This window comes from Ceratotherium simum, chromosome 7 (genome assembly GCF_057802395.1).
Source record: "Ceratotherium simum simum isolate JZ-2026a chromosome 7, ASM5780239v1, whole genome shotgun sequence".
In the NCBI taxonomy this organism is placed as follows: Eukaryota; Metazoa; Chordata; class Mammalia; order Perissodactyla; family Rhinocerotidae; genus Ceratotherium; species Ceratotherium simum.
The window spans coordinates 18016625-18042058 of record NC_141906.1 but is presented as its reverse complement, the minus strand read 5'-3'; the positions used below and the strand labels follow the sequence as shown (position 1 = coordinate 18042058).

General features: G+C 36.3%; 1 protein-coding gene across 3 annotated transcripts in view; it reads left to right on the top strand.

The window, feature by feature from the left end:
* The first annotated feature begins 278 nt into the window (after nucleotides 1–278).
* The window catches only part of USP47 (ubiquitin specific peptidase 47), a 118051-nt gene continuing 92895 nt past the window's right edge, over nucleotides 279–25434 (top strand). Inside the window, exon 1 of one of the 3 annotated variants that reach the window (XM_087433210.1) lies at nucleotides 279–494. In XM_087433210.1, coding sequence (XP_087289336.1) covers nucleotides 456–494 — 39 coding nt within the window. In that variant the 5' untranslated portion in view covers nucleotides 279–455. The remainder of the gene's footprint in view (nucleotides 495–25434) is intronic. The other 2 variants (XM_087433209.1, XM_087433211.1) reach the window with 2 other exon arrangements.

The following is a 25434-nucleotide window of genomic DNA, read 5'->3' as shown; positions in this document are numbered from 1 at the left end:
CAGGTCTGGTCCTTTCTCTGCCGGCAGAGGGAGTCCCGACATGGACGGTCCAGAATCCCTCTAACAAAAAGCGTTTGCGTGGCCGCTCAGCCGATTTTGCACTACATCCCGGGGCTGAGTAAGAGCTGAGGTAATTAGACGCGAGCGACAGCTGCCTCGGCACCTCGGGCGCCAGGCGCCGGGCTCGGAGCCCGAAGGCCCGAATTCTCGCGAGAGCGGCCGCCGCCATTTTTCCATTGATTGCAGCGGGCTGGGGGAGGGGCCGACGACGAAGGCGACGGCGGCGGCGGAGCGGTGGGTCGCTGTCTGCGCGCTGGTGGCTGAGGCCTCCGCGGTTGCCGGAGCGCGGGCGGTGGAGAGGATGCCTGCCGCTGCCCTTCTCTCGTGAGGCAGAGAGCCGCCGCCACCCTCCCCCTCCCCCGGCAGGGCGGAGAGGAGCGGCCGGAGTCTGAGCGATGGTGCCCGGCGAGGAGAACCAACTGGTCCCGAAAGAGGTGAGGGGCCAGCGGAGGCTAGGCCCGAGGCCTGCGGCCGCTCGAGGCAGCGCAGGCCCGGGCGAGAGGCCGGCTGCGGGCCCGGCTCGCCTGCGGGCCCGGCCGGGGGTGGGGAGGAGGTGTGTGGCGGTGGTGGGGTGTCTGGTGGGTGCGGCGAGCAGTTGGGAGCCCGGGCTGGGTCTGGAAGGCCGGGGGAGCCGAGACCTCCCACCTCGGGTTTGTGGGGCTGGACAAATAAAGGAGCGCACTGGGAGGAATCAGGTCCTGCTTCGGGGGAGAAGGTGGCCTTTTAAGTACTTATTTACCATGTCGAGCCAAGATAGAGAGGTGCGCTCAGAGAAAATATTCTGGAACAGTTGCTGATGGGCACGACAGGGTGACTGTGCTGCTTCTGGTTTTGACAGTGGCGGTGTAGCCCTTTCAGGGCTTGTGAAATCTACACCCAACTTGGGATCTGTGGGAGGGCAGAGTTAACTGTTACGACTTTTTTGAACTCCTGTTACTTAGTAGTACTATTGGCCTGCCTAAGTGGGGCCTACGGAAGATCGTTGAAAAGCAGTAAATGTGACTTTCACCGAAAGGTGGGAGATAGCTGAACATTACCATATGGAGAGCTGAACTACTTTTTGTAGTTGGATTGTGTATGCCAGTTGGGGCGACTTCTTAAATTCTTAAAAGCAAGTGATATGAGAAGTCGTGGCTTCTCTTGAATAGTAGTAGAAGGTTAGTGGCAGAATCCAGCACTGGCCAGTGAATTTCAACATACTAATAGTATCTCTGTTGGCTTTATAAATATCTTCAGCGTATCCAAATGTGTATTTTTAACTGGTTAATCATCAGGGCTAATGGTTTGGATTTTTATTTCTCGTATACCTTAAATAGAGGCAAGTGTCGGTTGAAATTAGCTATTTAGGATCTTGATATTTATGATGGATGTTCATTAAAATTTTTTTTTTTTTGCTTTTTAGTTGCTTGGTAGCAATTTGTTGCTACTTAAGCAAGCTCTGACACTGCAACAGTGATATTGGAGTTATCTATCTCTGATACAAATATTTTTCCAACTCTATCAGACAATGGTTGTTTTGCAAGGACAATTTTTTTTAAAACTCAGTTATCATGTGTCAGTATTTATTCATCAAGCATCACCAGTTCTGTGCAAAGCAGATAAACAGATGAATTAATCAGAATTCTTGCCTTGGGAGTTTTCAAAGATACTAAGAAAGGAACACTAGAATTCGTTGAGCTCCAATTAGGAGCAAGGTACTTACTACATAAGTGGTAACTCTTAGGCAAGGATGGAATTGATAGGTGCTATAAAAAAGATATAAACGTGCATTTTCTTTTAGAGCAACATATTGCTGGTTTTCATTCTTATCATAAGCAAAGTTAGTCCTTTCTTAATTTTTTTTAACTATTAGAAAATATAATATAGGTGGAATTTCGCTTTAAGAAAACTCAGCAGTAGATTTATTTCCCTAATAATTTGATTTATAGAAAACATGATATAGATATGCGGCTTTGCAGAAATATATCTATTGTGTAAAAACTGATAACTATAATGCTGCTTTTACCTTTTGGATTTTAAAGATTAAATGCCTCTCCTTTAAGACTACTAACTCTCTTACCTGAGGCTTCAAGCTCATCTTAACTTTTTTCCCCCCTACTTTTTCTGGACTTTATGCCTTTATCTTCTATTCCCTAGACTCATCTTCAGTCTTTTCTTTTTCCCTGGCTCCTTGCATGATTCCTGGAAGCATGCACAGTACTCTAAGTCTTAAGATTATCACTTGAAGTCCTTGCCTTTTTTAGCTAGCTAACTAGTTCTTTCTTGATGGCCATACTCCTCTTCTTGAGTTCTTGCTTGCTTCTCGTCCTTGAGTTTTCTTTTGCATTTGATACTTTAAAAAAAAAAAACAAAACAAAACCATTCCTAGGTTTTAGCATACTGTACTTTTCTGGTCTTTTTTCCTACCTGTTTGTCATATCTGCCCACCTTTTTAGTCAATGCCTTTCTCTTCTTTTCTGTGTCCTTAATTATCACTTTTGTCTGGTCTTTGTCATCTCCTGTCTGGTCTTTTTAAGTAGGAGTAGAATCATACAGAGCTAGAGCTGAGAGAGAACATAGTGATCATCTAGTAACTTATAGCCCTTCACTTTACAGATGAAGAAATAAAGGCCAGAGGATTGCCAGTGACTTGCTCAGGGTCATGTAAGGAGTAAATGACAGAGCTAGGACTAGAACTCACATCCCCTTGATTTTACTCTATTTTACAGGTCCCTCCATGTAACTGAGAGGCTCTGTAAGGATAGTTTGTAACTCTCTAAGAACATTTACTATATGAAAATAAATTACAAAATTTTTGCTTCTGGTCTAATGGCTTATTATCAACAATTTGGAGGGGTTTTTTTTTTGAGGACCTTTATATAGGGTACCTCTGATTCCTACTAGATTTAGATCTTGGTTAGACATGTGCATTCATGCGTGCGTGCCATTGTTGAATGAATAATAGATTATTCTGGTCCCCGAAGCTCAAGGACAGATGTACCTTAGAGGACTGCTGAAGAAGGTAGCTTAGCATAGTACAAGGGTTGGTAAACTACAGCCCGTGGACCACATCCAGCCCACAGCCTGTTTTTGTATGGCCCATGAGTTAAGAATGAGTTTTACATTTTTACATTGTTAGAAAAAATCAAAAGAATAATAAAAGTCTGTGACACATGGCAATATATAAAATTCAAATTTCATTATTCACAAATAAACTTTTATTGGAATGCAGCCATGCCCATTTGTTTACTGTTGTCTGTGGCTACAGCAGAGTTGGGTAGTTGCTACAGATGCTGTATGCAGGACAAATTTGAAACTACTTAGCTTGGTATTCAAGGCCTAGTATAGTTTGATTCTGGCCACAACCTGCCATTTCAGCTTCTCTCTTCTCCCAGGAAACAAGTTTTTAATGCAGCCAAACAGGTTTCTCTCTAACTTGCTTTTCATTTGTATTTGTGCTATTCCCTCTTTTCTACTTCTCTCCACCTGTTCAGAACCTTCATACACGTTTTTCCGTAAGTACCTCATATCTCATTTATTCTAAAAACCCTTTTCTGACCATTTTAACCTTAGGGCTTTCTCCTTCTTAGAAGACCTTTATATATGAATTGGCAGTTAATAAATAGTGCTTTGTGACATCTACTATGGTCTCAAACTGTAATGTACATTTTATATTTGTTTGTGATGAATTTCTTGGCAGTAGAGATCTTTGTGTATTTCTCTCTCTCTGTTTTTTGTTTTCATATATATTGTAGGTCTAGGACAGTGTCCTTCCTGGAGCAGACATTCAGTAATATTTCTTGATGTGGTTGCAGGGTTGTAAGGAAACTTAGAATTCTAACCAATTATCTCTTGCTTGGATGTTTTCCAGCCTTTACTTGAATACCTTCATGACTGATCTCTGATAACATCTTTGTCTTAGAAGAGACCTGTTATTTTAAGTTTTTGAGTTGAGGAAAGTCTAGGTCTCTATAGCTGCCATCTTTTGATAGTTGCCTCTGGACAACAAAGAAATCTTAAATCATTTCCTATAGGATAGCTCTTTCTCATTGTTGAAGATGGGGAAGGGGAGCAGGAGGGAGGTCCTCTCCATTCTACAGTCTGAGCATCCTCATTTCTTTAACTGTTTCTCAGTTGCTCTCCTTTAGACATAATCCAGTGTTTTTAGTATTCCTCCTGAATTGTTGTATCCAGAGAAGAGCAAAGACAGTGTGGTCTGTTCATTGTGATTAACAGCAAAGCTTTTTACCTCAGTTTTTCGCTCTACTGTATATGTCTTTGTATTGTTGTGTATTGGTACTGGCTTTGAGATCTCTTGTTTTTAATATCATCCCAATTTTTGTTTATTGTTTGTCATTTTTATTATTCTGTTTCTTTATGAGGATTTGTGACATTAATATTTATTGAGTACTCACTGTGCATATTACTGTACTCTACCATAGAGGGAAAATTTAGAAAAATTTATTCTTCCCTCAAGTGTCTTATAGTATAATTAAGGATAGGGTACATATTTACTAATGCTTTTAAAATGATACTTTCACAGCAGTATTTAAAGTGATCTCCAAGGATAATATAAATGTAAAGAAGATAAAAAAATGAAAGAAAAAGAAAAAGAATGTGTAGTTCCATATCTCAGTGGGTTCTTTTCTGCCTTTCTTTTCCATGCAGTATACATTGCTTCCATCTGGAACTAATAATGAGGATAGTAATAACCAATATTTATTTAGCGTTTATTATATGTCAGATACTGTTGTCTGTGCTTTGTGTGTATTAACTCATTTGAGCCTTACAGTGACCTCACAGTATATCACAATGACCTATCACTGGAAGGGCCATTGATATCAAGAGCCCCCCCAAATATTAAAACAACTTGTTTTTCATCTCTATTGTCAGGTGTTTTTTTTTTAAATAAAATCTATCAATATGTATTATGGAGCATGTCAAATGAATATTCTTTCAATTTTGTCTTCATTAAATTACTTGAGGAAATGTGCTACAGTGGTGATTCTTGGTTTTGGTTGTTTTTTTAATTAGCCTTTTTTCTTAAATTTGGGGTATTGAGTCTCCTTTACCAGTAAAAGGTAAGTATGTCAAGTAACACTCATCAGTGGTTTACATCAATTGGAGTGTTTAATAAAAATCATTTACATTTCAGATATCATTGTAAATGCTCAGCAAAGTGAAAAAGCTGAATGCATAGTTGTATATGATTCCAATTTTGTCAAGGAAAAAATGAACAATTTAGCGTTATATACATTGAAACATTAGAAGGAATACTCTAAAATATTAACAGTTGCTGTTTCTGGATATCTGGATTATTGGGCTTTATTTAGATTTTCTTCTTGACATATTTCAACGATGATCATGTACATTACTAAAAAAAGAAATTTAGATGATCTGATTGTAGTTTTTGAGGTAGTTATTTATATAGTGGTTTTTTTTTTTTTTTTCTGAGGAAGGTTAGCCCTGAGCTAACATCTGTTGCCAGTCTTCCTCTTTTTTTTTTTTTTTTTTGCTTGAGGAGGATTAGCCCTGAGCTAACATCTGTGCCAGTCTTCCTCCACTTTATACGTGGGTCGCCACCACAGCATGGCTGATGAGAGGTGTAGGTCCACACTCGAGATCTGAACCCGTGAACCCTGGCTGCTGAAGCAGAGCACACCAAACTTAACCATTACACCACGGGGCCAGCCCTATATAGTGTTGTGTTGTTTTTCATGCTCATGGTTTTTAGTTTCCCGTCTTCTTGCTCTGTATATTTGCCACAGAGTAATCTGATCCACGTGTATGGTTTCAGCCTTCGATTGTAATTTACACATTTATATTTCCAGCCCTGACCACTCTTCTTCTAGATTCAGATTTCCACCTGCATACTGGATATCTCTACTTGGTAGAGACCCACAAATTCAATATGGGTAACATTAACCTCATTTCTCTGCTCTCCCTCTTCTCACGTCGTTCTCCCAACATCGTTCTCTCTCTGTAGTCTCTTGTTCAGTTAGTGTCATCACCATCTATTTAATTGCTTAAGTTGGAACATTTTTTTGCCTCCCCCTTTTTCCTTTTACTCATGTATAGTTAGTCCCTCACTTAGAAGATATCTCTTGTACCCTTACCTTTCTCTCCATGACTCTGCCTCTCTGTATTTTCTCATTCAAATGTGGCCCTTGTGAATGGTCTTTATGCTTCTAGGCTCTTCTCTTTCCTAGCCATCCCCTCCGCAGCTGCCAGCCTTACTTTCTAAAAGAGATGAGATGAGGAATTACCTGCTTTAAAGTTTATAATTTTTACCTTCTGATTGCAAATTGAATAATAGGTACTATTTATACAAACACTATGTGCCAGATACTATGCTACATAATTTACATACATTATCTTATTTAATTCCTATAACAACCCTTTAAGGCAGCTGTTATTTTTCATTATCTATTTTATAGATGAAGAAAGTCAGGCTTAAAGAGCCTAAGCAACTTGCTCAAAGTTGTGTAGCTGTTTGATTCTAAGACAATGTGGCCGTAACCAGTAGGCAAGTCTCTCATAATCTAGCCTCAATTGATTTTTTTAAATTTAACTTTTATCAAAGTTATAAATGCACATATTTAAAAGAGTTGAATAGCTCTGCAGGACTATACACAAAAACAGTAGTCCTCTGCAAATTCTCCCTCCCCTTTATTTCGGGCTCTGCGGAGCAACCACTTTCAACTCGTTCTTTTGATATTTGCCTCCATATCTAAAAATAGCATGCTTTTAGTTTTCTTTCTTGATTTTTCAGTTTAAGGGATTATCCACTGACTTCCCACAATGGAAGATATGGTTTACCACTATCCCCAACCTTATGCACACACACTTCTCAATCTTGCCCAATCCTTACCAATGTTGTCATATTGCAAGTTGTTTGGATACATCGGTATTCAGTTTATATCAGTGTGACTATAAACTATTCATAGTGGAGCCATATAGTTTACTGTGATTATTTTCCTTTCCTGTACAACATTTTGTTTTCCCTGAGTTAGTATTTTTTTAAAATTTGCTTTTGCTTTGTTTTCTGTGTACTTATCATTAATTTAGCCAAGGGGTTCTCAATTGGGGACAACCCAAAGGACTTTTGGGTAGGTGGTGGGAGGGCGGGGGGCGTGCTACTGCCGTCTTGTGAGTAGAAGCCAGCTGTGCTGCCAAACATCATCCTACACTGCGCAGGACAGCCTCCCACAACAAAGAACTATGTGGCCCAAGATGTCAATAGTGCCACTGTTGAGAAACCCTGATTTAGTCCAAACTCTCTCTTGAGTGTATGTCTCCTCTCATTATGTTCAAGCCTACCCATTTTTTGTTTGAATTTCCTTGAACTGCAGCTGTTCTCGTAGATTTGCCTTTCCTATCATCTGAGTAGTTCCCCACGGTCTCTCTTCTCTTGGAGCCCCTAGTTCTGTATCAGATGTCTTCATCTTTTCTTTGCTTGCTTTTTCATTTTGGAGGACCACTTTCAAGAGCTTTCTGGATGGGATATCATTTTTTTGAGACCTCACATATCTAAAAATGTTGTTTCTACTTTCTTGCATTATAAATAGGTTGGCTGGGCAGAGAATTCTTGGTCAGATATAATTTTCTCTCAGAATTTTGAAAACATGGCTCCATTGTCTTCTTTTTCCAGTGTTGCTGTTGAGACATCAGATGCCTAAAAGCTTCTTTTCCACTGTTTTAAAACTGTTTTTTCCCCTCTCTGGAAGCTTGGAGAATCTTTTTCCTTAGAGTTCTGAAATTCCTGTATTATGTGCCTAGGTTTAGGTCTGTTTTTATCCATTTCTTCTGGATTCAGGGTAGTCTTATTCAATCTGGAATTTATCTCATCAGTTCTGGGAAATTTCTTTCTTTCTTTCTTTCTTTTTTTTTGCTGAGGAAGATTCTCCCTGAGCTAAGTAAGGTCTGTGCCAATCTTCATCTATTTTGTACGTGGGTTGCCACCACAGCATGGCTGATGAGTGGTATGTGTCTGTGCCTGGGATCCAAACCCACGAACCCCAGGTGGCCGAAGCGGAGCACACCGAACTTAACCACTGCACCACCAGGCCAGCACCCTGGGAAATTTCTTTAAGTAATTTCTTTGATTTCTGTCCCTTCATTTTCTCTGTTCTCTCTCTTGAATTCCTATTGTTTAGGTGTTGGGCCTACTGACTGGTTTCTCTAATTTTCTTGTCTGTTTTCATCTATTTTCCATTTCTTTTCCTTTGCCCCTTGCTTTCTGGGAGGTTTTTCTCAACTTTATCTGCCACTTCTTCTAAGAATTGTTTCTGCTATCATGTTTATAATTTCCAAGCACTCTATTTTTTTTGTCCTGAAAAAATTTTTAATAATATCCTGTTTTTGTTTTATAGATGCAATGTCTTCTCTTTTCTCTCGTAGGAAATTATAGATAGTTTTCCACTCTGTATATTCTCTCTTTCCTCCAAATTTCCTTTTTCTGTTTATTTGCTTTGGGCTTTGTCTTTCCTGTTAGATGCTTTCCTTAGATGTCTGGTGATCCTTGGAAGTCAACGCTTATTTAAAAGAGGGGAAACTCAGCTCAATGGAAGCTCTGCCAGTGGGTGATTATGGTTTTCCCTATAGGTTGATATGTCTGGATACTTGACTTGCAGACTTCTAGTGACACATCTTCTCTTGTACTGGATTGATTTCCCAGAAAAGAATTCTGATCTTTTGCCTGGAGAGAACAAGCTTGGTTGTTGAGTAGGAAAAGGGAATGTGGGTTTCATTATTAAGTATGCAAATACACTTTCATTCAGTTCCCCAGTTTTCAGTATAGCGCCCCTCTAATTCAATTGAGCCTGATGTTCTCTTGTCCAGAGATATGCTGTTTTATGCTCTCCAGAGGTTGTTTAGTCTTTTGCCAGGAGGAGGCAAAGAGTAAAAGAGGGGGTCTGGGGGTTCTAACTGCTTCTTAAGCAGACTTCAACCTATTCTCCTAGAATAGGAGACTCCACCCTTCTCCCAGAGTATCTGAAACTGCCTGTTCCTGAGGCTTTTAGGTTTTTTTTTTCTTTTCTTTTCACTTTTTTTTGTAGGAGAGTTGCAAAAAGAATGTAGAGAGTTCCTATATACCCTTCACCATGCTTCTCCTGATGGTGACATCTTATATAACCATCAAACACTTATCAAAATTAAGAAATTAACCTTACTGCAATACTATTAACTATACTACAGAATTTATTCAGATTTTACTAGTTTTTCCACTAATGTTCTTTTTTGTTCCAAGATCCAAATTCAGGATTCCGCATTAAATTTAGTTGTCATGTCTCCTTAGTTTCCTTTTATCTGTGACAGTTTCCCAGTCTTTCCTTCTCTTTCGTGACCTTGACACTTTTGAACAGTACTGTTCAGTTATTTTGTAAAATGGCCCTCAATTTGGGTTTGTCTGATATTACCTCATTATTGCATTGAGGTTATGAATTAAAGAGAAGGCTAACACAGACATGATGTGTCCTTCTCAATAATGCATCGTGTGGAGGGGGTAAGGGGACATGATGCTGATAGGTACTCTTGGTGACGTTAACCTTGATCGCTTGGTTAAGATGGTGTCTGCTTGGTTTCTCCACTGTGAAGTTACTATTTTCCTATTTAATAATTAGTAAATACTTTGATACCATGCAGGTATCTTGTTTCTGCTTAAACTTCTGCCCACTAATGTAGCGTCCCTCTATGCATCTTGTCTTATTACTGTTTCATTCTAATAGTGATTTTCTATTTCTCTCATTATTTCTACATTTATTAAGGGGAATTATTCTGTGAGGAAGAGTTGTCCCTTCTCTCCCATTTATTTACTTAATTATTTATTTATATCAGTATAGACTTATGGATATTTATTTTATTCTTTGGTTTATAACCCAATACTATGGTTATTTAGAGTATTTTGTTGCTCAAACTGTTCCAGTCTCAGCCATGAGGAGTTCTTTCTGGTTGGCGTCTGTGCTCATCCTTGTTTTTTGAATGCTTCCTTAGTTTCTGGCACCATATAATGCTTCAGCCCATCTTATATTTTCCCTGCCTCAACCCTGGAATCAACCACTTCTCCAAGGAGTTGAGGGATCTTTTGGTGTAAATGTAAGTATGATATAAACCAGGTGTCTTTGGTTTTTCTCTAGGCTAATGTAGGATTCAACCTTCTCAGGTATAATAGTCATTACCATTTGTTCTGCTTTCCAGCTTCTAAAATTGTGTTTCTGGTTTCTTATGGGTTTATGCTCTTTAAAAAATTTCTTTACTCTTGTTTCAGAGATATTTTGGGAAGCTTCACAGCTAAATGCTTGTATTCATCTATCCTCTTTAACCAGAAATTCTTAATTTAATATTTTTGTCTCCTGCCCCAAGCCAATTTTGTTTTAGCCACATTTGACTACATTAGTTGCTATTCCCAGATGTGCTATATGCTTTCATGTGCCACTTCTGTGCCCTTGCCCTGAGTGAATAATGTGAAGTATTTTTTTATCATCCGTTTTTTTAGGGAATTTAAATGGGTGAACTTTGATTTTACATGGAAACTACTATTTAAGTACTTTCTTAAGGTTCTTGCCTCTTTTTTATTTTCCATTTTTTGGATTAGTCACGTAAACTTTTTGTGTCTTAGTGCCCAGATACTATAATTTTTTGCTGAAATGGAGGGGAGAGGGTTTGTATACTTCTAGAGTACTAGCATACCATCTTAGCCCAAGTTGGAAAGAAAAGATTGTATTGAAAATAGGAGATTGCAAAAAACATAGCATTAAATATATATTTAAGTACCTAATGTAAATTAAAGTTCCAGAAGACATCTACTTTTAAAACTGATTCATTGGTGTTAAGGACCTTCTTCACTTCAGGCAACATGTTTAGGTGCCTTGATATGCAGAGGCATATTCTTTTATGAGGTTTATTACACAGATTTTGAAGTGTTCTGTCTAGGTATTGCTGGCTTAAAATCTAATTTTTTACAAACATTCTGCATTGTAAAAAAAGTCTTTGGCAAAATGATTGACAGTGATGGCAAATGATTGGCAAAAATGATGTGATCTTTCTCATCAAGATTCTTAAAGAACACAACCTTCTTCCTGAGCCTGGTTTCTGTTGGTACAGTGGAAGAAGGGATGAATGCAGGTGTAGTGAAGTGAACAGAGGTCTTCTCTCTGCCTTACTGCATACTTCCATTTATTTTGTCTCTAGTGTGGGAGCAGTAATAATTGCCTTATTCTTTTGTTTAATGGAACTAAACTGAACCATGCATACGTAAAGTAGCCATGGATATGAATGTTTACATTTACGTAAAACTGTTCCTACAACCCAGTGTTGAGAGATTACTGTTTTTATGAAAATTACTGAGATGTTATGTCTTAAATTTTGATTTTTTAAAAAACATGCTCTTAAAATCCTATTCAACTGGCAAAATCCAGCCTCTCTTAGTCTATAAGAAACCTGTCCTGATTTTCCTTTCAATCAGATTGCATTTTCCTAACCCTGAAATCCCTTAGCACTGTATCTTTTGGCATTTGAAAAATTATACCCCTTTATAATAAGTTACTTGTTATTTGTGTTAATACCATCATTAGATTAGAAGCTCTTCAAAGTCGAGATGAGTCATACAAACAGGACACAATAGCAAGAGTTCCTGGGTTCAGATACCAGCTTTGTGACCTTGGACAAGTTACTTAACCTCTCAGTACCTTAGTTAAATGAAAATACTAGTAACTACCTCCTAGGGTTGTTGGAAACATTAAACGAGTTAATACATGTAAAGTGTCTTCCACATAATAAGCACTGTATAAATGTTAACTATCATTACTGTTACTACCTTCATTTCTGTTATTACCTTCACCCTATGTTCTACTTTGGGGCCAGCACAATGTGCTGTATATTGTTGTTGTCCAATAAATATTGCTTGATTAAATGAAAATGAAGTCATATTTTAGTTATTAAATATGCTAGTCATTTGAAGTAACAGTTCTGATTATGACCTGTCAGCTAATATCTTTATGTGTACAGCACAAATCCTAAAGGATTGTTACGTTTGACAGGTTCTTTTATATCATTAAGACTTACTCTTATTGCTTTAATTGAGAACTGGAACATATAACAAAGTACAAATATTAAAAAGAAATTTTTGAGTCTAATGGGGTCCTGAGAGAAATTGGTTTAATATATATATAGATATTTATCAAAATAATTTACTAGATTAACAAATTGTTTGTAGGATTCAGTGTGAAATGTTATTTTAAAGCAGAATCCATGTTAAGAATAGTTTGTTTCTGAGAGAACTTGGTGTGTTTGATAATTCTGGTTTTCTCTGTCTCTGGAGTGGAACCAGTTGAAGTGGATGGACGAGACTCTGGGTTCCTGTGAGTTCTATTATTATTGTGCTTTAGAGTTGATGCTGTGTAGTTGACTGCTCTAAGACTTGCAGAGTCTTTAAATATTAGCATAACATGCTTATATTCAATAAATATAGTGGCTTTCCAGTAGAAAAATTAAGGGCTGTTGAGTGACATAATTAAGCAAAAAGGCCTGGAATTTAAATCTTTTTGTATACAGTGAATCCAATGCATTTGGTATTGACTTTATATTTAACCAAGAGGAGCCCTTGATTACAACCCCAGTTCCAGATTGCCTCAGAAAGTACAATTTTTGTATGACTCATCTTGTAAAAGATACATATCGCTTTAGTAAATATAAATAATCTATGAATTTATATACATTTCTCCCACTTTATAAAATGTCTACCCTTTTATGTGTTTAGCTGTTTTAATTTTATTGCCTTTAATTTTAAGTTTACACCAATTTGTAATTTATTACTTTATTTATAGTACTTTGTGGTAATGAAAGATTAGATACCTAACAATAAGGTCTCTTATTAAACATCTGAGAAATATTATTGCTTTAGTTTTGACATTTTAAATTCATGTCTTGAAATATTTATTTACCATTACATTATTTACTATCAACATGCAAAGATAACTTTAAGAATTCTAAGAAAAGCCGAGATGACACAGAAAATGCTTCCACGATTCAGTGACATGATTTAACACGGGGAGGGAGGGAGCAGGTAGGTTTTACGGTCCCTTCATTTTTAGGTGAGAAAAACATAAAGCTCAATAACTTCCTCAAGGACTCAGGTAGTGGAAGAGCTAGAAGGAGACCTTTATTAAAAAGTCAGATTTACTGAGGTATAATTTATATACAGTAAAATTTGTCCTTTTAAGGTATACAGTTTTATGAATTTTGACAAATTTATACAGTTGTATAACCACCACCACGATCAACATATAAAATATCTCCATCACCTTAAAAAATTTTTCTCGTGCCCATTGTAGTCAACCTCTTTCCCCAGCTCCAGTCTCCCTGCAACCACTGATCTGTTTTCTGCCCTCATATTTTGCCTTTTCCAGAATATCATGACTGGAATTCATATAATATGGAGAATTTGAGTCTGACTTCTTTCATCTACCGTAAAACTATGAGATTCATCTATGTTGTTGCATGTATCAGCAGTCTTCCTTTTTATTACTGAATGCCACAATTTGTTTATCCATTCACCAGCTGAGGGACGTTTGGGTTGTTTCCAGTTTTTGGTGATTCTGAATAAAGCTGCTACAAACTGTGTACAGTTTTTTGGGTGGACATATGTCTTTATATGGTAAATGCATGTTTAACTTAGGAGGAAACTGCTGAACTCTTTTCTGAAGTGGCTGTACTGTTTTGCATTTCAGTGAGCAGTGTATGAGCATTCTAGTTGCTCTGCATCCTTGTTGGTACTTGGTAATGTCATTTTTTTAGTTTAGTTTTTTAACCATTGTAGTAAGTGTGTGTGATATCTCTTTGTGGTTTTAATTTACATTTCTCTAGTGACTAATGATGTAGAGCATCTTTTCATGTGCTTGGGGTTTGTATTAAGCCTGATCTAAAAAATGTACTTTATGCAGATGTTGTATGTTTAAAGTTTTGCTAAGTACTGATAGGAAAGAGAGAGAAGTAAAAAGAGTACCCATAGGGTACTGGTCACTGCATTAAAGAGTAGTGGCTATGATTTTGGTAGGCTCTTTGGGAAAAGGGTTCGCATAATGGCAGGTCTGGTGGAAAGCACAGTGGTTTGGGCGTCAGAAAACTCGGTGGTTGGCTTTGCCTTAGTTGCTTAACCTTTCCTGGGCCTGCCTTTTTTTTATTCTTTCATCTGTGAAATGAGGGAGTTGGACCAGATAAGGTATAAGATTTATCTCTAAATTATAAATCTACGTAAACTTTGTAGTAGTAGGGTTTTTACTACTCTTTTAGTAGTAGGTTTTTAAACTTTGTGAGAAGGCCATGCAATCAGAAAACAAAAGATCTTTGCAGATTTTTTTCCTGATGAAGTTCCTGTTACCCAAAAAAGATCATCTTTTGAAATTTTAAATAGTATAAATTTCATTGTAGCAGAGAATTATATATTTCTTAAATCTGTTTTAAGGGTAGTAACTGATAGTTCTCTAATAATACCTTTTGTATGATATTATAATAATTTATAGAGCATTGTCAAGATATTCTCTCTTTTGATCTTCAGAAAAACTCTTTGTGGACCCTGAGAGTCAGAGACAAGTGACTTGCAAAGGATTACACAGCTAAAAGAAAAGTAGCCACGTTGACCTTAGGGTTCTAGCTTAGATATTTTGCTTCTGCAGTACGTTGTTCTTTGTACCATAGGCCACGCCAAAAGGAAATAAACAGTCTTTAAATAGTTTTAAATAACCTTAACATTTTTTTCAATTGTATAAATTCACGTTCAGAGTATTATAAGAATGTAATATTCTTACATTAAAATTATTATCCATGCTTCTAAATAAAAAGCTTGGTAACAGATAATATGAACAAGCTTCTCTGATTTAGTAATAATTCAGTAGAACATTCAAGACCTGTAAACAAGTCAGTTGTATCACAAGCTGAGTCACTTCTTGTCAGCAACGGCCTATGCCCAGAAGAAAACTTAGCTATAATCAAAAATAAAGATAACAAGAATAGTAAAGGGCATATTACTTCCCGTCCTGAGAGTAGATTGTTTAGTTTCTAAGTTTAGATACCTACAGTGTATTATTAGTGGGTTACCCATTACCAGGAGTAGAACAACAATTAAGAGGAGTAAGGGAAAAGTGGAAAGAGTGTTAGAAATGAGGGGAAAAATAATGTCCTTACAATTTTCATGCCACAAATATATCAACATTATAGTCATCAGAAAGCTTGTATTTCCTAGGCGAACTATGTTCATATATGACCTTAGGAAAGTCACTTAAGGTTTCTGCATTTCCTTTTATTTATTTGTAAAATAAGGAGCTTGATCTGATGTCCAAAGGTCCATCCAGCTTTAAATATTGTAATTCTGTGTCATGTATGATGAGTCATCTGATTGACTGGTTCTTAACGGTCAAATATGTTGATCATAATTAAATAGATTGTAAACTATTCTGTTAAAGCTCTGAAACTTTACATTGCTAGTTTTCTTCTACTGAATAAGTGTAATTTGTTACTAGTAAAAATGTTACATAGTTTTCAGAGTTTTATATATTTAGTTTTCTAATTATAATATTATGAGGTTCTGGGAGTTTGTTTCATGGGTATTTTAGAAGAAAATAGAGTACAGGTATCTGAAAGTCGCCCTAATACTAGAGCACAAAGGCAGGTATGAAAATGTGTATTTTTACAAAATTTTAAAAACAAACAAATGTCGTATATTGATAGGCAGTTGATATTATAACATGTTGTATATTAGTTTAAATTCAGAAAATCCATACCATGATATATTGCACAAGCACTTGTATCATAGAATTTGTATTTAACTAAAATAGTAAAGTAGAATGTACTTACAATTTTTTAATGCCTGGACTAAGCTTTTAGAACAGGAACAAAGTCATCTTTTAGAAAATCCCTATATGAAGATTTGAATTTAGAAAGCAGGTTAAAGCGAGGAGTGATTATTATCAAACTTCCTCTGAATAGTAAAAGCCTTTGCACTAAAAACATTTTCAAAATTAAAATCAGCTTGGAAATTTTTCAAACTCAATTTTTTGGAAATTTTCTTAAAAGTTTTTTTCTTTTTTTTTTTTTTTCTGTGAGGAAGATCAACCCTGAGCTAACGTCCATGCCAATCCTCCTCTTTTTGCTGAGGAAGACCGGCCCTGGGCTAACATCTGTTGCCAGTCCTCCTCCTTTTTTTTCCCCTTTTCTCCCCAAAGCCCCAGTAGATAGTTGTACGTCATAGTTGCGAATCCTTCTAGTTGCTGTATGTGGGATGCCGCCTCAGCATGGCCGGACAAGCGGTGCATTGGTGTGCGCCCGGGATCCGCACCCGGGCCGCCAATAGTGCAGCGCGTGCACTTAACCGCTAAGCCACAGGGCCGGCCCCTGCTTACAAGTTTTAAGAGCACACTAAGCTTCCAAAAGCACCAGCTATAACATATTATGAAATTTTCCTAAATGACTATATTTTGTTTAGAGAATTCCTTGAAGGACTTAGACTTTCTACTTCCATGGTTTGTGTTCAATAGTAAAGATTGTAGTCATTTTCATTTCTTAGCTAAGCAGAAGCATGCATAAGAAACTGCTTGTGTTTCTTCCTGTACACTTGTTATAGTCTTTATTCATGTTCATATTGTATCTTTATGATTTTCTGAAAGATTTATGTATTCCTGACTAATCTCCTCAAATCCTTGGACGTATTTGTTTTCTTTGAATATATTAAGAGCTAAATTCTATTTTTTAAGAAATGGGTGCAAATCCTAGATATATGAGGGAATTTTTTTTTTTAGAAATTTGAGCCTACAACTAAATATTGTGAAAAGCTAGAGTTAAGAAGACTGAGCTATTTGGGCGAAATTGTAGAGGACAGTAGTGAGAATGGACTTAAAGTGGACACTAAGAAAGTTTTGAGTTTTTGTTAGTAAAATGTAGTTTGCATCACTTTCTGATTTTAATGATTTGTAGAGATGTTTTATTAAAAAGGCTTGACTGTTTAGGAGTGCTAAACAGAATGGGAAATGGGAAATGTGATATATTTTAATGATATACTTGATCTTCAGTTTTCATCCACATTGAAGTGGCAACATTTAAAACATGAAATCACAAAAATGGAAACAGTAAATGATCAACTTCTCAAAAATTTAAAAACTGAAATAAGCGCTAAAAATTCTAACTTGATTCATATCAAATTTGATGATACCATCTTTACCCTTAATTCTCTTTTATTTACATACTCATTTATTTCTAAATTGAATATTTAAAATATGCTGAATTAGAAGTTCACAATCAGATTTTTTTAAAAATATGATCAGAGTTTTAATATTTGATTTAGGAACAGAGCTTCCTGGCAGTTAACTTCTATAGCTAACATTTTAGCTTGTAAGTGAGAAAAGTGCATTTTAAATATGGAAAATAAATTTTTCCAAGGGTTCCTTAACAAGTATTAGGCCAGTTATAGCCATTCTCTAATCCTTACTGCCCATTATCAGTCTTTTAATATTATTCCGGAAATAGGGCATGTTTACTATTAAAATTTGCAGAATATCTACATGTACATTCTTAGTCATTTGATTACTTCCCACTCTATGCAGCAATCTTTTCAATGTTAACTTTTAAATTGAATTAATCATCAATTTATTTTGATGTTGAAAGTATTCCAGATTTGGCCTTTTTCACCTGGTTCCTGTGTCCTCTTGACATATTCCACTGTTCTTGGAGCACTTCCTTACTTTCTGGCAGTGCAAGATATTCTAAGCTCTTCTTATGCTTTTTCAGCCCTACCACTAAGATCAGCCATTTCTACGAAGACCTCTGGATCCTTTTTGTGGAGAATGGTATTCAGAAACCAAGATCTGGGTGCTAGATGTGTTTATTCCTACAGGGATGTCATTACTTCTAGGTCCTCTCAGTGGAAGGAGCTAGAAAATATGCACACACACATATATAAATGTGAAATGTTTTTATTTCGATATTTATTCTCTCTACATGTATGCATATATACACTCAAATCATATGAAAGCCCTTAATAGGCAGATTTTTAATTTTTTGGATTGTAAGAAAAATAGAAATTTATTTCATGTATATACATGTATTTACATATAGCCATAATATATTTTTATGCATATTATGTGTTTGTAATACAGCACCACTGGAAACTCAGTTTGCAGACAGTTTTGCTACTTCCACAAATTTATGGTCTTAAGTTCTTTATTTAATTTTAATGTTTTAAAAAATTGTAGTAAAATACACATAACATAAAATTTACCATCTTAATCGTTTTTAAGTGTACAGTTCAGTGGTATTAAGTACATTCACATTGTTGTGCTACTCATTATCATCCATCCACAGAAATCTTTTCATCTTGCAAAACTGTACCTATTAACGCCACATTCCCATACTGCCACCCCCCCACCCTGGCCCCGCATCTCTGGCAACCACCATTCTACATTCTGTCTTATGAATTTGACTACTCTAGGTACCTCTTATAAGTGGAATCATACAGTATTTGTCCTTTTGTAACAGGCTTATTTCACTTAGCATAATGTCCTCAAGGTTCATCCATGTTGTAGCATGTGTTAGAATTGCCTTCCTTTTTAAGGCTGAATAATACTCTGTAGTATGTATGTGTGTGTGTGTATAGATCACATTTGTTTTCACTCGTCCATCGATGGACTCTTGGGTTGTTTCCACCTTTTGGCTACTGTGAATAATGCTGCTAAGAATGTGGTTGTGCAAATATCTATTCAAGTTCTGGCTTTCAATTCTTTTGGTTATATACGCAGAAGTGAAATTGCCAGATCAGTAGGCAGTTTTAACACTCATAGAGGGTCACATTTTTTGAAAACTTGTGGTAAGCTGAAATGATGTAAGTTGAATTTGACTTTGCAGCTTAGAGATAGCGGTATAACAGAGGTTATAGATTTGACTCAGAGCTCATGATGTCTAGCTTTTTGTGGAAATAACCCCAACATCACATTGAGTCAACTCTAAGTTATTTTATAGTGTAGAATTTTGCAAGGTGTGTTAGTCAGGGCAATACTCTAATTACTTACATAAAATAGCTTTTATGCATTATCATAGAATATAATAGTCATATTTCATTTTAATACAAAGTGGTTTCTTAGCATTCTTATTTCTGTTTAGAGAACTTACTTTAGCCGTTCTTTTAGGGTGGGTCTGCTAGCAGCAAATCTCTTAGTCTTCCTTCATCTGAAAATGTCTTGATTTTCCCTTTGTTCCTGAAGGATATTTTTGCCTGGATATAAGATTCTGAGTTGATAATTCTTTTCTTTTAGCACTTGGAAACTATGGTGCCACTTACCTCTGCCTCTGTGATTTCTGATGAGAAATCTGCTGCATTTGAATTGTTTTGCTCTTATAGATAAGGTGGTGTTTCTCTTTCACTACTTTGAAAATCTTCCTCTTTAATTTTCAAGGAGTTTATGATGTGTCTTGGCGTGGATTTCTTTTAGTTCATCCTGTTCAGGTTTCACTCAGCTTCTTGAATATGTAGTTTTATGTCTTTTGCCAAATTTGGGAAGTTTTCAGCCCTTATTTTTTAAGTGTTTTTTCAGGCCTGCCCTCTTTCTCCTTTCTTTCCAGGACTTGGATGACACAAATGTTAGATCTTTTGTTATAGTTCTGAAGGTGCTTAAGACTGATTTTTTTTTTATTTTTTGGTCTATTTTTTTCCTTCATTGTTCAGATAAAGATTTCTGTTGTTCTTATCTTCCGGATTACTAATTCTTTTACCTGTCATCTTCATTCTGCTATTGAGCCCACCTAGTGAGTTTTAATTTTAGTTATTGTATTTTATCTGCTGTTTCTTTGCTGAGATTTTTTGTTTTTTCATGTTTCATATGAGCTCATAATTGCTTCTTGAACATTTTTATGATGGCTGCTTTAAAATCTTTGTCAGATAATTCCAACATTTGTATCATCTTGGTGTTGGCATCTGTTGATTGTCTTTTCTCGTTCAAGTTGAGATTTTCCTGGTTCTTGGTATGGCAAGTGACTTTTCATTATATCCTGGACATTTGGGGTATTAGGTTATGAGACTCTGGATCTTATTTAAATCTTCTGTTTTAACAGACCTCCTCTGATACCATGCCAACAGGGAAAAAGGAGCACTTCCTCATTTCTTCAAGGTGGGGGTGGGAGTCCAGGTTCCTCATCCCACTTTTGTTTACTGTGTGGGGTGGGAAGGGTGCCTTGTTACTGCTGGGTGGGTGTGAAATTCAGTCTCCCCTTAAGCTTCTGTGGACACCTGCGTGGGTGGGAGGAGGAGGGGCACTTTGTTATTCCTCCTCATGTGGCTTCCATTGATAAGAAGTGATAGGTGCTCCTTACCGCTGGGCTGTGATGGAAGTCCCTGCTGCCCACTAGGTCTTCTTTGACATTACACTGGCTGGGGGTTGGGGGAGTGCCTTGTTACAGTCAGGCAAGGGTGGAAATCTAGACTTCTCTCTTGGACTTTGATGATGGGAGTGGAGGCAGGGCAACAGTTTTTTTCTGTGGTATTTGGCTGGAGTAGTGTGGTTAGTGTCAAAAAGTTTCCTGTTTTGTGAGGCTGCTCCTTTCCTGATCCTTTAGCTAGATAAGGGCATTCTTTTCTTGGGGCTTTTTTAGTGTGTACCCACTCAGACCAGGGGGTATTAGGCAAAAAGAAATCCAGGGAATTAACCACCATGTCCTTCGTTCCTTGGGTCCTGAGGTCTTTAGCTAGTCTGCTGCCTCTCTGCCTTTCAATGTCTTATCTTGTTTTATACATAACGTTTTTAGTTGTATTTAGTAGGTGGAATAGAAAGAAGTACATCTACTCCCTCTTGTCCCAGAAATGGAAGTGTTAGTTTTTTTTTTTTTTTTGTGAGGAAGATCAGCCCTGAGCTAACATCCATGCCAATCCTCCTCTTTTTGCTGAGGAAGACTGGCCCTGAGCTAACATCCGTGCCCATCTTCCTTCACTTTATATGGGACGCCGCCACAGCATGGCCTGACAAGCAGTGCGTCCGTGCATGCCCGGGATCCGAACCCCGGCCACCAGCAGCAGAGCATGTGCACTTAACCGCTACGCCACGGGGCTGACCCCATGGAAGTGTTAGATATTTTAAAGAGTAGAATATTGTACGTGGCTTGAAGGCTGTAAATGACAATAATTCTTTTTTAACCACTATCTAAATGAGTGCTATTTTCTTTTCAATTTCCCTTTAAGATGTTTCCATCTTTTCTTCTGCCCTCTCTTCTTCCAAGTATATATATTACTTGAAGTAGAAGAATCTAGAAGTTGAAGTTTATTATCCTAAGCCTTTTTTATTTTAGATATCCCTATTTCCTTCAACTAGTTTCTTATGTAGTACCCTCAAATTGCCCATAAACTGTATATTAATGTCTGTTAATGTTACCTGATCTTGATTGTGCTAGTTTTTGTTGTTTGTTTGTTTTCTGTAGACACATGATTCTGTCTGCTGTACACACTGAGTGTAGTCCTTGAAATCTCCCCAGGTGCTTTTCATGTATACTTATGCTGCCTAGAAAAATTGCTTTTGTTTCCTTATTATGCACGTAGTTTTGTTTTGTCTGTTTTGATTGAGAGGGTAGGAGTGGGGTTAACACTTTAAAAATTTTGCTTTATATATATGTTAAAATTAGCCAAGTTTCTTTCTTATGATTTGTACTTAATATATTCATTCACTCTTGTGTGTGTATCCTATATACTTCACAATAAAATGAAATCAAAATAGGAACAAAGCACAGATGACTAAAGTCTAAATTAATTCGCTAAGAACAATGCACATCTTATTTATTTTTTGATAGTGTTGGATTGATACATCAACAAATATGAAACACAAAATGTTTTGATTTTAGAAAAACGCATTTGACAAAATCACCCATAACACTGATATGATAAAGTGACAAAATGTGCCTAGAGAATTATAACTCTTAATTGAAATAATAACTAAAAAATTATGCCAAAAGATTATCTTTGGCCCTATTTTATTCAACATTTTATGGAGTTATTTAGACAAAGCCATGAAAAAAGGTGACCAAATTTAAAGAACAATCTATGGAACAGTTAATAAAATAAACAGTTTCAATTTTGAAACTGTCTCAGTCAACAGGGCCAAAACAAAGATTAAAAATAATAGGAATAGGGCCGGCCCCGTGGCTTAGTGGTTAAGTGCGCGAGCTCCGTTGCTGGCGGCCCGGGTGCGGATCCCGGGCACACACTGACGCACTGCTTCTCCGGCCATGCTGAGGCTGCGTCCCACATGCAGCAGCTGGAAGAATGTGCAACTATGACATACAACTATCTACTGGGGCTTTGGGGGAAAAATAAATAAATAAATAAAAATAAAAAAAAAATAGGAATAAAGTCCATTATTTTTGTTCAAAAAATAAGCTGTACATACATGATAATCCACCAAGTCTACCTTTGAGAATTCATCCAAAGATACAGTCAATGGAGCGTGCAAACATGAATGTTAAAGGTTATTCAGCAAAACATTATATGTAATAGGAATAAACCAAAAGCTGTCTAATTAGCCAAAGAAGGGAATAATTTATAATAAAATTATGATAAATACATGCAGTGGAATACCTTGCAGCCCTTAAAAATAATGTCATGTGACATTTACTGACAAGGGAGAATATTCACTTTTATGTTTTTGAGATACATCCAAGTTGATGTACATAACAGTAGTTCATTTTAATTGTTAGTCTTCCAGTCTATGAATATACTGCAGTTTATTTATCCATTGAAGCACATTTGGAATGTTTACAATTTTGTGGTATTTTGAGCAATGGTACTATAAACATTTCTGGACATGTCTCTTGTTACTTGGGGCAAGAGTTTCTCTAGGAGAAGATAGGTGGATGTGTGGATGGATGGATGGATAGATTGGCAAACAGATAGGTAGATGGATAGATATTCTTAGTGGAGAGATCAGTGGATTGTAGGATAAACATATTTTCAGATTTATAGGTAATGTCAAACTGTTTTCCCAAAGGGTTATATCAGTTTACATTCCCACTAACAGTGAGGAAGAGTTCTTGGTTTGAAGTATGTCTTTTTTGCTTATTAATAATATTGTGCATTAAAAAATTTCTTTGTGAGTTAATCACCCTTTTCTGAGAATCTCTTGTTCGTGTCTTTTGTCCATTTTTCCATTGGGTTGTCTTTCTTTTATTGATTTATGGAATTTATTATTAATATACCAGTCTTCTGTTAGTTATATTTGTTGTAAATATCCTTTCTCAATTTGTTGCTTATCTTTTCACCCTTTTAATTTTTAAAACCAGGAAGTCCTTAATTTGAATTGATCTTAATCATAACTTTTTATGTTTTCTGTATACCAAAAATTTATCTTTCCTCTCCCAATTTTAAAGATATTACCTTTTAAAGGATTTATAGTTTTGGCTTTCGTATTTAGGTCTTTAATTCACTCGGAATTGTTTATTTATTTTCGGTGTATGGTATATGTGCCAAATTTTTGTGGGTTTTTTTCTATGTATACCTACTTATCCCAGGACCGTTTATTGAAAGGTTTATTCTTTCTCTAATCAAAGTTTATATACATATGGCTGGCTCTGATTTGGGGGTAACTTGCTGCACCAGTACCACCATATCCTAATTCCTATAGCTTCTTATTAATTCTTGGTATCTGAAAAGACAAGTCCCTCAACCTTGTTGTTGTTCAGGAATGTCTTGGCTATTCTCGTAGCTTTGCACATTCATATAGATTTTAGAATCAGCCTGTTTGTCCCCCCTCCACCCCCTCCACACACACACACACACACACACACACACACACACACACTCTCTCTGTTGGAATTTTGATTGAAATTACGTTGAACCTATAAGTCAATTTGGGAGAGTTGACTTTACAATATTGTGTCTTCCAATTTATGAACATGATATATCTTTCATTATCTTACCATTTATTCAGATCTTTGCTAATTTCTGACAAAGATTTTATAATTTTTCCATAAAAATCTTACAGTTTTGGTTAGATCTGTTCCTGAGTATTTTATATTCTAAGATGCTATGGTAAATATCATTTTTATTGCTTTTTTATTTGTTGTTAGTATACTGATTTTGTAATACATAGAACCTTGATAAGCTATTATTAAATAGTAATAATTTATATGTAAATTCTTTTGGGTTTTCTAGGTAGACAGTCATGACATCTATGTATAATGACCATATTTTTTCTTTCCAATCCGTTTAGTTTGTTTTTCTTTTTCCTGCTTGTTACATTGTCCCTCCAGTTACAGTGTTGACCAGAAGTAGTGACTAGTGTGCAGTCTTGTATTGTTCCTATTCTTAAAGTGAAAGCTTTCAGTATTTTATCATTAAATATGATTGCTGTAAAATTTTGTAGATGTACTTTATCAAGTTAAGGAAATTCTCTTCCTATTTTGTTATGTGTTATAAAAAGATGTTAATGGAGTTATCATGAAAAGTTATGATGAAAAGATGTTTAATTTTTTTCAGATACCTTTTCTGTATTTTATGTATTGACATGAATTTCTCTCTTAATTTGTTAGTGTGTTGCATTATATAAATTGGTATTTCCAATGTTAAATGAACCTGGTTATGATGTATTATGCTTTAATACATGGCTAGATTCAATTTCTTAATACTTTGTTTCACATTTTTTGCAGTTTTCATGAATAATATTGGTTTATAATTTTTCTTTCCTATTTTAGTCTTTTTGGAGTTTAATATCATATGCTAGTCTCATAATATGATTTAGAGAGTGCTCCTCATTTTCTATAACTGAAAAATTTCTGTAAAACTTGAAGTGTTTATCTCTGAGTATTTGGAAAGATCTTTAGTAAAATCATCTAGGCCTGGAATTTTTTTTGTTGTTATTGGAAGATTTTTAACTACTGACTCAATTTGTTTAATGACTGTAGGACTATTGAGGTTTTCTTTCTTTTTTTTTTTAATTTTTTCTTTTTATTGTGAAATTTTTGTTGTACATTTTTGTTTATCAGTCACCATATAAGTACATCCCTCCACCCTTTGTGCCCACCCCCCAGCCCCCTGGCCCCTGGTAACCACCAAACAGTTCTGTCTGTCCATGTATTGGTTTATCTTCCACATATGAGTGAAATCATGCACTGTTTGTCTTTCTCTTTCTGGCTTATTTCACTTAACATAATACCCTCCAGGTCCATCCATGTTGTTGCAAATGGGACGATTTTGTCTTTTTTATGGCTGAGTAGTATTCCATTGTGTATATATATACCACATTTTCTTGATCCAGTCATCAGTCGAGGGACACTTGGGTTGCTTCCACTTCTTGGCTATAGTGAATAATGCTGCAGTGAACATAAGGGTACATAAGCCTCTTAGGATTGTTGATTTCAGGTTTGTTGGATATATTCCCA